The following is a 14445-nucleotide window of genomic DNA, read 5'->3' on the forward strand; positions in this document are numbered from 1 at the left end:
GTAAGAACTGATCTGCCGCTGTGCTGAGCAAAGGGCACGCTGCGTTAATGTGAACCCCCCTGAAACATAATAAACTCACCTGTAAACATGTACCCAGCCAATCATCGCCAAGAAGGATGGGGGATGGGATGGGGGGGGGGGGGGGGGGGGGGGGTTATGCCACATTCTTCTTGTCTCTTGAGTGACTTTGAGCTTGTCAGTGACGTCATGTTAGTGTTAAATACGTTCATATGTGCATTCTATTTGTCAACAAAGGCACTACTGTTAGCAATTGGTTAATGGTAACATTTGTTATTAGCCAGTTTGCTATTAGTAATCCAAACCAACGTAAAGTGCGCACATCCAAAAGTAGGTGCTGGATAAAAAAGTTGCTTTAATAAACAAAAAGAAGGGGAGCCTGTGTGCAGATATTCCTTCCTATTTTTTAACAGTTGCTACAGCATGCTGCGTTAATGTGAACCCTCCGGAAACATAATAAACTGTACCCAGCCAATCATCGCCAAGAAGGATGGGGGATGGGATCATTTTAACAGTTGCTACAGTATTAGCCAGTTTGTAACAAACCATTACATAGTGTATAACCCAAACAAACGTCATAGCAACAGATATAGCCTGTTTCTACGACTGATTTAATGTGACAGAAATCCAACAGAACTGCTAATAAAAATAAAAAAGAGCATATACAACCTGCGTGACCGATCTGATGAGTCACAGTAGCACTTTAGAGGATGTGGCCTTGGTGTTTCTTTTTCAACTTTGAACTTAAACAGACAAAAAGAATGCTGCATATGAAGGGAGGTGGTGGAGGAGAGAGAAGTGTAAAGAGTCTAGTTAGGTGCGCAAGGACAACAACAACGACTAGCACTATATTTTCTTGTTTTTCTTGAATTTTGATATGGCCGAGTCCGCCATACGTCCAAAAAGAAGACGTTCGGATGAACACATGGCCAAGAAGAGGGTACAGGAGAAGGAACGGGGCAAGTCCCGTATTTACATCGGTGAAGCCATACAAAGGTGGCGAGAACTCCGCCAGCAGAAGGGCTTCCAATCTGATGCGCAGTTGGCTCTGTTTCTACTGGACAGGTGTGTAAATACAGTTTGGTTGTTGTCGTTCATGTGCATTATATTTTTGCCTGTATTTTTTATCTGTTGGATTATATATATTTTTTTTTAAAAGTCTGAAAGATATAAAAGAAATAAGTTGAATTTGAAGTAAATGGATGATCGTTCCAAAATCAATGAGTAATCATGTTTAATAATTATCTCAATATTGAACAAAATAATCATGATGATTATTTTGATAATTATGATTTGTCCTAATTGAGTCCTAACATAAGGTTGGAATTAGCTAGAGCTATGCCGTCCGTTAACCTTTGCAAAGTTACGTTGGCCAGGGTGAATACCAGATATGGGTTACTAGCAGCTAGCGCTAGCTCTAAAGTGGAAATGATCAAGCCAACTCACACTAGGATGGCATTTTGTCGAAATGATTGATTTCATCCACAATTTGTTCTGTATTTGAATTTTCATAAATATTTATAGTCTAGTGACAATGTTGGCTAAATTCATTTTTGACGGAGCCATTGTTTATGCTTATTTGGAAACGCTGATCTAACGTTAGCTTGTTACCATGGTGTTTCCTAACATGGAAGCAAAAGTTATAACCTCGGGTGGTGAAACGTTATTGTCCTCTTCTGGTAACGTTTTTTTTTTCTCTGCATGATCGTTTAGATGAGAGCATTTATCTAACTTGGAGACATAGGGATGTAGATGAGAGCATTTATCTAACTTGGGGACATAGGGATGTATTAAGTACCCTGAATGAAGTATCAGTAAAACTACACTTTGTTTGTAGTGACTAGATATTTTGCCTTTATGCCCCACAAATCACCTGCACCTGCTAACCTAAAGCTGCAAGTGCTCAGGGATTTCATTTTCTAACAATCATTTCACTTTGTTACTGCCACAGCTATGAGGAGTACATCCACGCCATTCATGGCTGGGACCAGGAGACCCTCCCCACCACAATTATTGGTCTGGACGGTGAGACAAGTCATTGATTCCTGTGTCCACATTTTTGGTATGCGTAGTGTAATTATGTGATTTGTTTTATTATTTGTTTCTCTTGATGTCTGGTATGGTTTCAAAAATCTTTCTAGAAGACGGACTGTGGTACTGGCACACTGTCTTCAAATCAAATAAGTCTTTTGGTGTCATGTCATAAATCTCTTGAATTTTGCACCCATACACGTTGTATGTTGTTTTTACAGGAAAGACAACTGAAGGGGTGTTCCGTTCTTCTGCAATGATGTAGAGACATCTGCAACCATTTTTGGCACTATTGCAAGACCACAGAGAACTATGATAAATTACGAATACTTGTATTTATTTGTGGCAATTTGGCATGTAGACTTTACAATACTGTACCCAGCAACTGATTGGAATATGGAAGTGGATGTTTCAGCTAGAGAGAGCTTGAGTATGATTTACATTTTCAGGACACGTTTGCTAACCTACGATGTTCCTGGATGGACTGTACGTCGGAATCCTGTTCACCCTGTTGGGACTTATTTTCCGATAATTGACTAGTGGACAATACATTATCCTAGTGATGGGCAAATGAAGCTTTGGTGAACCACTGAACCACAGCAATGTGAACCTAGCGACACTAGCTGAAAAGCAAAAAGATGGCCGCCACACATACATTTTTCAACATAAAAGTCCTTAGCAAACCAATATTTTTGGTTACATATACTGGTTTGGGTAAGGACTTTTATTTTGAAAAATCTACATGTGGAAGCCATATTGGATTTTTTCATTAGTGTTGCTAGCTTCACACTGCTGTGGTTTAGTGGCTTCATTTGCCCATCACTACATTATCCCCTTACCTATCAGCTCATCCGTAAAAGGCAGTCTTTGTTTAAAATCGACCACAACCAATAAGGATGCTGTTATTGGTTTCACTTTGATATTATAACCATCCTGAGTCATGAAATTGTACAATCCCATTTTCCGAACCTGGAGAAATCAGGGAATTCAATAAATTAATTGAAAAGTTGAAAAGTCATGTTATTTTATTTTCATATCTAGGGCGTAGCCATTCCTCTTGGCTTGATTTGATGAGCGTTATTACTTATTTAAGGACTTATTATCAAGATTACAAACAAATTTAGCTGCCAGTAAGTTACACAATTTTGGATGCCAGTGTGTTAAGCAAATTTGTCTTGATAAGACGTCTTAAAGTAAGTCAAACTCTTATTAAACTAAGTCAAATTATGTTACGAGAAAGCATTAGGTGGCTCTCTTTATGTTAAAAACAATATCAAGTAGCAAGGCAACCCCCAACTGCTCCCCAAGTGCCAGATTAATGGGACCCGCTGCGTCGGGTATGTATGTGTGCTCCTAGTGTAGGTCTCAAATCCTAGTGTGTGTGTGTACACTACCCCCGGATGGGTAAAATGTGGAGAACACATTTCCTATAGGACTAATAAAGTATAACTTAACTAACTGAACTAAACGTATTTCACTGAACTGTGATGGCCTGTTGTTATCCATCAGTAACATTGCCATCAGTCTGAATCACCATTAGGCATCTTCGGAAAAGCCCAAATAACTGTTAGAGGACCGCTCAGACAATGGCAGAAGAATGACTTTTCATCATGTTATGATGTTATGTGGTATCAAAATGATTTTGGAAACGTTATGTTAAGGTAAACAAACAGCTGCGGCTGCATTTAAAGGAGAACACTGGCCATTTTTCACATGCATTGCAAAAAAATAAAAGTTAACCAAGTGTTTTAACCAAGAGATTTACCTAGCGCTCTCTCGAAAGATCATTTTTACTTAATTTAACCTTCAAACTCATAGAAGCCATTTTTTGCAGGTTTTTAATGACTTTATAGAGGTCTCAGGGAAGTACAATACTTGGCTGTTTTATATCCTTTTTTCAGCACAACCTAAGCAATATGATTAAAGTAGTGTCAATTAATTTTAAATTCTTATGCATACGCCCCATTTTGAGTATTTTGCCCGACATTGTACATCATCTACTTAGGAGATCATTGCTCCTACATACTTTGGCCTATAATCAAATGCCTGACCTCTTAGACACTGTAGTTTCTTGGACAACAATCAGAAAAATGGTGTAATGTACTGACACAGAGTTACAGAGGCTAGAATATTATTTTCTCATTCTGCCGGATAACAAGCATTTCTGAACTCACCACATTACAGCCCTCTAGGTCACTTGAGATGACCTAGAAACACAACTGAGCCCTAGTGTCAGGTCTTGTGAAGCTGTGGGAAACAGTAGATCAATATAGAATGAAAACTACTTACTTTAGACCATTATTTGCCAAGGTATGCTCATGCGTTTTGTAAAATGCCCTATGGAAACTCCCCATTGGACTTTTGGTTATCCAAAATGCTTACTGACAATCAAATGCTTACTGCACATTAACCCCTTTGTGTAGAAGCATAATCCTGGTCTCAAATGAAAGTAACACTTTGAGGTTTCTGGTGGATTATTTAGATTGTATGTCAGTCTATATCAGAACACCTGACTACACAATATATGGAATAATTACAAAAAAGTCTCTATTTTTGGATTTACTTTGTTGATTCAATGAGTGTGTGTATAAGATAGACTATACATCTGTACAACTAATATTGGATAATACAACATGAAGATTCAATTTCTATGGATTTCTATGGAATATTTTAGTACCCAATATGTTGCATCTACTTATTGTGCTGCAGCCAGAGGTCAGGGTAGCACCAAAAGCAGAGGAGGGGAGGAGGGGGGGGGGGCATTTTGGATCAAATTTAATTGAGACATAATAAGATTAATCTGAGAATGTAAAGCACTATATAGATTGTACATAAAAAAGTTGTCATTTTTGGATTCCCAAAAGTCAAAGCTTTCAAATGGTGTATAACAGTGTCTTGAACTGACACTCAACTGTTTAAAAACAGCACTCACTGATACACTTATTCTTACTGTACTCTACCGTTTTTAAATTGTCCCAAAATCGTTGAGAGAATTGCTTTAAAACTTAAACTGTTTACCATGTTGTTAGTCGCTTTGGTTAAAAATGCGTCAGCCAAATGTAATGTAATGTAATGTAATGTAATGTAACATTACTATGCTACATAGCAATATGCATACAATTGATTTAGAATGTTGGGGAGAGGTAGGGGAGGGGGGTAAATGACCCGGTACTGGAACAAGTGCTGCATAACACCAACTATACTAACATGAGCAAAACAAACCATCAAAATATGCATTTATTTATTTATTGTTAAAGAAAGGATTTTTTTAGTAATTGAAATCATACACACATATATTCTGAAATAAATACCATTCTGAAAAAAATTCTGAAATTTTTACTACAACTATAATAGTCAGCGAGATATCACTCCTCAAAGTCATGTTCACACTACTTTCTATAATGCGAGTCAATGGGTGGATTACGGTTATACGGTTATTGGTCTATGGATGGATGGTGCTGTTGCTGATCTAGTTAATCTACCCATCCCTGGACAGGAAATGACTTCCATACAATCGTCCTATGGTGATTTCAGTTTACTTCCTGGTTGGTTTGGTGGGCAAAAATAATGATAAAACAATGTTTTATGAGCCCCCCCCCCCCCCCACTATTATATTTTCACAACATCTTTGACACATTCCAGTCACTGTAAAAAATACATGTTTTTAAAATGATGATAACGTTGGTTTTACGTCATGGATCGGAAAACCAAGCTTAGCGTAATCCCTGAACCCTCCCCTTTTGATAGATAGACACCACTGGCACCTCTGGACAACAAGGATAAATCGTCATGCAATGCCATAATAATGTTTGCAGATGACACCACAGTGGTGGGCCTGATCAGAGAGGAGGATGAAACAGCATTTAGGGATGAGATTTAGCACTAGCTATGTGGTGTAAAAACAATAACCTGGCCCTCAAATCCCAGAAGACCAAGGTGATCATTGTGGACTTCAGCAGAACCAAAAACAAGACACACGCACCCCTCCACATCAGCGGTGCTGAGGTGGAATATATATATATATATATATATATATATATATATATATATATATATATATATATATATATATATATAATATATATATATATATATATATATATACATTTTTCTATTTATACTATTTGTACATGTACATAATCCTGGAATCTGGAAAACCTGTATTTATCTAACTATACACTGTTGTACATAATTCATATCTGTTGTCTACATAACTGCACAGAATACTGTACTCGACCTGCACTTTGGTGTTTAATGCTTCTTTGCACTTGTGGTTGGATGTCAACTGAGTTTCACTGGCTCTGTACCTGTACTGACATGACAATAAAGTTGAATCTAATCTAAATCTGTTGAAGTGTTGTCATTTCCGAAGGGTGCGTTGTGCCGCTGGAATTCTGACGGTTAAAAAGATTTTGACTTATTTTAAGGAGTCTTATCAAGACAAATTTAATTAACGCACTTGCAGACAAATTTGCTTGTTTTGCGCTGTTCACCAACAGCAGCATCCATATTCTTTGTTTTCAAGTAGCAGGGAATTCGGAATCGTCGCAATGTTAAGCCCGTCCACCGACTACATACACGATGTGATTGGCCTGATTGAAGTTTGATTTTTCCAGCTCGCAAGTCAACTGAGAGTTGCTAGACTGCCCTGGCTGCAAATTTCCTTTTCTGCCGCTAGGGTGCATCTAGATTTCTAGGCTACGAATTCTCGACAATGAGGCCATTTTCATTTACGTCAAATCATTTTTCCAAGAAATACCAGCTTGTTGTTTTGATCGTAATATAATATTAGTAACACTTGGATAGATAAGCAGTTTCTGCAGTGTATGTCAATGTGTTGCCCTAGACCAGAATTGCATGCCTTCTATGCTACGTCATAGAACAAGGTGAAAATGTCTGTTAATCAATTCTGTCATCTTGAAAAAAATTACTTTCTCTGTCTTGTAAAGCATACATGTATGTCTTTATCAGATAATCAAATTGCTGAATGTAAAACACCTGCCCAGTGTTTCCTAGAGAATTGAATTCCATGTGTGGTGGTTGGTTTGCAGAATTAACTTGAATGCAACAGGTTTTAACAAATTAGCACAGCTGGTTATGATGCTAACCAGATTTAAGCACAATTTAGTACAACCTGGAAAAGCATTGTGTGTGTGGTGGTCAGTGTTGATATTGTGGTGGGCCGCCACAAATAAGTCAATGTATTGGAAACACTGATGCCATTCTAAATCCATCTTGTAATTCTTCCAGGTGTAGCAGAACACCCACCAGTAACATTCTAAGTCTCTATGGTAACTCTTCCATGTGTTCCAGATCACCCACCAGTAACACAACAGAAGATCCATGAGCAGAATGATGAACTCAACCTGCAGCTCAAAGGAAGACTGCACAACTGCACTGTCTGCAGGAAGAGTTTTACGGCCCTTACTGAACTCGAGAAACACCAGCAAACACACTCTCTTGGTGTTGATTTAAGCCAGAGCACTGGGAAAAGGCGTCATAAATGTGTCCATTGTGGAAAAGCTTTTTCATCAAGTTCACATCTTAAATCCCATATGACAATACACACGGGAGAGAAGCCTCATGAATGTGCCCAGTGTGGAAAAGCTTTTTCACAAAATTCACATCTTAAATCCCATATGGTAATACACACTGGAGAGAAGCCTCACACATGTGCCCAGTGTGGAAAAGCTTTTTCACATATTTCACATCTTAAATCCCATATGTTAACACACACTGGAGAGAAGCCTTATAAATGTATCCAGTGTGGAAAAACTTTTAGCCAATTATCATCTCTTAAAACCCATATGCTAATACACACTGGAGAGAAGCCTTATACATGTGTCCAGTGTGGAAAAACTTTTAGACAAATTTCAAATCTTAATTTCCATATGTTCACACACACTGGAGAAAAGCCTCACACATGCGTTCAGTGTGGAAAAGGTTTTACACGTGTAGAGCATCTCAAATCCCATATGCTAATTCACACTGGAGAGAAGCCTCATCAATGTATCCAGTGTGGAAAAGCCTTCACAACAATGTCATCTCTTAAAACCCATAGGAAGGGGCACACTGGAGAGAAGCCTCATAAATGTATCCTGTGTGGAAAAGATTTTACGCGTATTGAGCATCTCAAACTCCATATGCTAATTCACACCGGAGAGAAGCCTCATAAATGTATCCAGTGTGGAAAAGCCTTCACAACAATGTCACATCTTAAAACCCATATGATGACACACACTGGAGAGAAGCCTCATAAATGTATCCAGTGTGGAAAAGCCTTCACAACAATATCGACTCTTAAAACCCATATGGTAATACACACTGGAGAGAAGCCTCATAAATGTATCCAGTGTGGAAAAGCCTTCACAACAATGTCGAGTCTTAAAACCCATATGGTAATACACACTGGAGAGAAACCTCACAAATGTGTCCATTGTGGAAGAGCTTTTTCTGCACTTTCACATCTTAAAACCCATTATTTAACTCACACGGTAGAGAAACCCTATAAGTGTAACCAGTGTAGGAAAGCTTTTTCACAGGTTGGTAATCTTGAAACCCATATGCTAATACACACGGGGGAGAAGCCTAATAAATGTGTCCATTGCGGAAGAGCTTTTGTACATTTGTCTGCCCTTAAAAATCATATGGGCAAAAAACACTGAAGAGAGAAGCCTTAGAAATGTATCGAGTGTGGTTACTGGTTAGCGCCCCTGAAGTGGATGTCCGGTTCTTTATAGTCTTATAAGTATATTTTTTGGGCTTTTTGCCTTTATTCTGACAGTACAGTGAAGATTGACAGGAAGTGAGTGGGAGAGAGAGAGATTTGGTGGGATCGGGACATGACCGCAGGTCGGATTTGAACCTGGGTCTCCGTGGGCACTTGGACCTGTACATGGTACGGGCGCTGTAGCCTGTTGCGTCACAGCGCCCCTGATGTCCGGTTCTTTTGAGACAAACCTTTCAGCATTTCTGTCTTTGGGACACCATCGCCCACTCTGACATTTTGAAAGGGGTCTGGCGTATGGATTGGCAAGCTTTGGGATACAAATCTACATTATGTTACCATTTCAGGTTTAATGTCAGCTGTAAAGCGCATAGAATGAACTGTGTGCATGAAATGCGCTATATGAATAAAGTTGACTTGACATATAGCTTTGCCATAATTCTTACCATCACAAAAACAAGGATCTGCCACCAATCACGCGCTTTTCTATTTTATTTATTATTATATTATTTATTTATATATTTATTTATTATTTATTATTATATTATTTATTTATATATTTATTTATTTTGGGGTCCTCTGAGGTAAAGTCCTTCTTTGGGCACTTGAACAGGTGAACTGGAAAATAATAATAATATAATATAAGTTTATTCTCAAACCCAAGGTCGCTTTACATAGAAGGAAGACAGGGAAACACAATAACAACAAACAAACAATACAACAGAGACAAAGGCAGGGAAATACAATAACAAACAAACAAAACAATACAACAAAGACAAGTTATCTGTATGGAACTATGTGTTGGATGTGGAGGAGAAGTGATCATTAAACAGAAAGGTCTTGAGATGTGCTTTGAAGAAAGAAAGAGAAGGTGATGGTGATAAAGCACCAAAGATGTATAGTAACGAAGTACTAAAAGGCCGTATCTGTACTCTACTGGAGTATTATTATTTTCTCTTACTTTCACTTTTACTTCAGTACATATTTTCATTTATTTTTGAGTTTAATACTTTTACTCCGATACATTTTTTATGTGCTGCATTGTTACTTGTTACAATTATAAAAATATTACGAATCATTCTAAACCTGCACATTATCACTGCCAGAGCGGTAGATGGTTCTGTCACCAGGTTTGATGAAGCTGTTTTCATTTGCCGGAGTGAAAGACAATTCATATAGAATTAAGTGCTTACTCTGCCTCCCGAAAGATTGCGAAATAATGGCCTTTAAAAATGTACCGTTGAATATGAAGAAACATAAGCAGAATTAAGGCATCCAAGATAGAAAAGAAATATTTGCATAAGACAAGTCAAATTGGTGTTTTTAAAAAGAAGGGATCATGGAGCATAAAGAAAAAATATATTAAAAAATCTTTGCATATTCACAAGGTGTTTGGGTTGGATTTTTCAGACTTGTAAGGTCTGCTGTTCAGACCCTGAAGGAATTTATTTTCTGTTCATTGCTTTTTTTGAGAGTGTTTCTACTTATCTCAGTAAGGAAAATAAATCAAGAGCCTATGTTGAGTACAAATATGTCTTCTGAAGGCCTAAACAGAGCCCAGCCAAAAACTCCAATAGAATTTTGATCAACTTTGAGGGACAGCTATGACCATGCAGGATCATCCAGACCAAACGTGACGATTTTGCTACATACTATTCCTATTTATGTACCAGAATGCAAAATTTGAGCCTCCTACATGGTTTATTTCTTGCGCTGTGGGCTTGTGAACCTTGACAAAAAAGAGGTCGAACAAAATATATATGTGTAACTGGCTTGGAAAGTATTGATCTTACATAAGAGTAATTTTACAGTGTGTCTCCTGGGTAACATAGGTACGCCTGGTAATTTTTTCAGATTTTTTTGAGACCTAAGTGCGTGGGCCCTGGTTGAATTGACGTGGAATGACCCTGTTGAAATTGTAAGTAGCCTATACCCTTGGGTGATCTTTGTCTTTGTAATGTGGTTTGATAGTCCCTTGAACAATGTGTTTGCGCGACCGTTTTATTGTGAGCCCTGTATGTGTTTAGCTTGGTTTCTTGATGGCTAGCTCGCTAGCTAGTGGGGGTTTAGCGAAACAGTCACTTGCTACCGAAGCTGCAGGGGGAGCTGTGTAGTGAAAAATGCGAGCCCAAATCCGACGAAAACCCAGAAACAGCGAAGGAATAACCAGACCTGCATAGTGCTTCTTTAACTGGTCACATTGTAGACATGTTGTTGCTATTTTTCACAGGTTTCAATGCATCTACTGAATCTCCTGCCAAGATGCAGCTCTGGGATGCTTGGGGCCATATTCTCACAGAAAGCTCTGAGTTATGAGTTCACAATGTAGCTCTAGCATATTGTGGGTTAAATGTCATCATGTTATGCAATCGATGATGGCTCTTTTGTGACCCATTCTCTTTAGCCCTCCACCAACAGTTTGCGTTTTAAGTTTTTTAGCGACGTGCCTGGCTTTTGCTCTGGGGTTAGACACTTGTATATCTTTCAAAGCATCCAGTACTCCTAACTGTAAGGTGTGGGCAGTGCATCTTACACTTCAACCCAGATAGCAAGAGGCTGGCGGCCCACTGAGGGCAGATCTGGCGGTCCGCTGGTGGGCTGCAGGCAAATTGCCCAATATTTTGCCTCTATTGGTCTAAAATCTTTTTCATTTGTTCAGTTATACTCCATACATCATTTTAATAACATTGCTTGTCTTTTCTAAATATTCATGACAACTTAAATGAAAAGAGATCAGTAAGCTCCTCAGGATGTTCTACCAGTCTGTTGTTGCCAGCGTCCTCTTCTATGCAGTAGTATGCTGGGGAGGAAGCACAAGGAAGAAGAATGTGGGGCGAATTGACAGGCTGGTAAGGAAAGCTGGCTCTGTAGTGGGAGCTGAACTGGAGTGCATCACTTCACTATCTGACAAAAGGACCCTGAACAAACTGATCAACATCTTGGACAATGAGTGTCACCCACTCCACAGCACTATTGTTAAGCTGAAGAGCCTGATCAGCTGGAGACTTTGCTCACTGCCTTGCACAACTGACAGACTGAGAAAGTCATTTGTCCCCAGGGCCATTGAACTGTTCAATGCCTCACTTAAGGGAAGAGGAGAGATAGACTTCTCTGCATAGTCTGTCTGCCTCTTCACCCCCTCCATGTTTGGTACTGTCTGTCCACTAGCCACTTTTACCACTGTCTTTATGCCTCACTGTTTGCGTGCTATATTAGCACATATGCATAACCCCCCCCCCCCCCCCCCCCCTCCATGCCACAGCCGAATTGTGGCCACACTTATACATTTTCTTAAATAGTTAAATATATAGATATATAGACTTTACTTTACTTTATTTCTGCATTGTTGCACTGTTGACTTACTCATTTGCACTATCACCATGACCACTATCACCATTGCACTACCACCATGACACTCATTCACACAGAGCACCTTGGAGCACCTTACCATACCTTACTATGCACAGAGAATCACAGGCTCAGTCCCTGCCTCAGTCATTGCAAGCGCCTCTGATTTATTAATCACCACTATGTGGATACTGTTTTTAGAATTGATTTAGATTAAGTGTTAGTATAATTTGTATTTTTGTTATTTGTATTTTAGTATATTTTTATATATTGTATTAAGTGTTAGTATAATTTGTATTTTAGTATATTTAGCATATTCTTTATCTTCTACTGTCCTTACTGCTTAGTTGTGTTTTTATATTATATACTTTAATTACTCTTTCTGCTGTTAAAGAATGTGTTTGTGTTGTATTTATGCTGCTGCTGAGACCTTGAATTTCCCCTGGGGATCAATAAAGTATCTATCTATCTATCTATCTATCTAGATCAAGTGGCAATCCACTGGTGGCATACCAACAGCGGTCCGCTATCTGCCAATCTGATTTTGCTACCTGGGAAAGCATTGGACAACCATGCAGCTCACTGTCAAGCTCTACCTCAAAACCGTCCAACCAATAAGTCACTCTCCCCCTCTTCAGTATCTTCGCCATCCATCCCCTGGAGCTCCTCCCCCTGCATCTCAGTCATCAATAACACAGCTTTGATCATATTATCCCCATTATGAGTTGTGACCGAATAGATCTGATCCTTAGTGTTAAATTATATTCCCAAGACCTCTGCAAACGATCAATGAGATGTAGCTCCCAGTGTGTACAGTTTGGAGTGTCCACGGTTTTTTTATGTTTTCATTGTACTATTGTACGGAAGGTATGGTATGTATAACGTTATTACATGATAATGATATTTTCATTTTTTCGTTATAACGTGAAAATCATGTTATTTCAAGATTTTCACGTTTTTACATATTTATCACGTTTTTACATGAAATTATCACGTTATTTCAAGATAACTAAATAAAATGAGGCCACGAGAGCTCATGGCTGGTAGCCTAGAAATCTAGACAGCACATTGTCTTCAGGATCTTCTCCAACACACATCCTCTACATACTTACAGCACACTGCCCCCACCTACCCACACACACACTACACACACACACACACAGTCACTGCTACACTCCTCTCCCGCCCACACACACATCTTCATCACTCACATACATCATACATACAGTACTCTGCTTGAAATAGTAAGTCCCTTCACCATACTTGCAGTACACTGCCCCCCCCCCCTCTCCCCTACATACACAGCACATTATTTCATCAGGAAGCTTCTCCAACACACATCCCCAACATACTTACAGCACACTGTCCCCCCCCCCCCCCCCCCCAATACACAGCACATTGTCTCATGAGGAAGCTTCTCCAACACACATATTGCACACTGCCCTCTCCCCACATACACAGCACACTATCCCATCTCCCCTGTCATCCCCCCAACACACACACCAAGACCCCTGGCAGTTGGGTTAGCCCCTTGAGCCGTGGATCTGCCCAAGGTTTCTTCCTTGGTAAGGGAGTTTTTCCTTGCCCCTGTTGCTCTTGGGTGCTCCTTGTTGGTGCCCCCCCCCCCCCCCAATTCCAATCCTCCCTCACCTTTCTTATGCAGCCCTTGCCACTTAATCTACTAAACCCCTCTTCTACTGCACTTTTTACCCCCCCCCCCCCACTTTGCACAAATAGGCTGACACCAGACATAATTTCACTGCATTTCTTACTTCCATTAACTATATGCATGTGACAATAAACTTCCTTGTATCCTTGTATCCTTGTAGACGCACCCTAGCGGCGGCAAATTAATTTGCTCAGCCTGTACGTCTAGTATCAAACCATAGGGATTTCTATTGGCTGACGCCGTGGATGTCATCCAATCACAGCGCTCTATTTTGTCTTAAGGCGAAAGGGCTTTGATAAATATGCGAATCTTCACGCAGTGTGGGTGAATGTACAGAGCGCTCTGGGTGAATGTATAGAGCGCTCTGGCTCGGTAGCCTGCATGTCAGGTCATTGCTGTCATTTCTAAGGCTGTGGGGAAGGGACACGGGGAGTGAGTAGTGAAGCGCTGCAGTCGCACAGTGCAGGCTGCTGGAGAGCACAGCAAAGAAAATATTCAAACAGCAATAGCATGCGCTTTTTGAGATCACACTACGGTAATCAGCCCGGCTCCACTCCGTTACAGGCTACTGCACACAGGTGCAGAATTATTCTGGAGAATGCGTGGGTGTTCGCATCTATATTGATATAGCAACATCATCCACCGAGCTTAA

The 14445-nt window shown here is 39.7% G+C and overlaps 2 protein-coding genes across 9 annotated transcripts in view; one reads left to right on the top strand and one right to left on the bottom strand.

Annotated features, from left to right (window-relative positions):
- The window catches only part of LOC121718789 (zinc finger protein 708-like), a 712111-nt gene that overhangs the window by 366236 nt on the left and 331430 nt on the right, over positions 1–14445 (bottom strand). The gene's annotated exons all lie outside the window — the stretch shown is intronic.
- LOC121718798 (gastrula zinc finger protein XlCGF57.1-like) overlaps positions 1–14445 on the top strand; it is a 102084-nt gene that overhangs the window by 78707 nt on the left and 8932 nt on the right. For 3 of the 5 annotated variants that reach the window (XM_042104013.1, XM_042104011.1, XM_042104012.1), the window contains exon 3: positions 7363–9201. The exons of 1 other annotated variant lie outside the window; for it this stretch is intronic. In XM_042104013.1, coding sequence (XP_041959947.1) covers positions 7363–8714 — 1352 coding nt within the window. In that variant the 3' untranslated portion in view covers positions 8715–9201. Of the gene's footprint in view, positions 1–893; positions 1084–1969; positions 2044–2270; positions 2373–7362; positions 9202–14445 lie in introns of those variants that run through there. One more of the 5 variants, XM_042104015.1, reaches the window with a different exon arrangement.

This window comes from Alosa sapidissima, chromosome 9 (genome assembly GCF_018492685.1).
Source record: "Alosa sapidissima isolate fAloSap1 chromosome 9, fAloSap1.pri, whole genome shotgun sequence".
NCBI lineage: Eukaryota > Metazoa > Chordata > Actinopteri > Clupeiformes > Clupeidae > Alosa > Alosa sapidissima.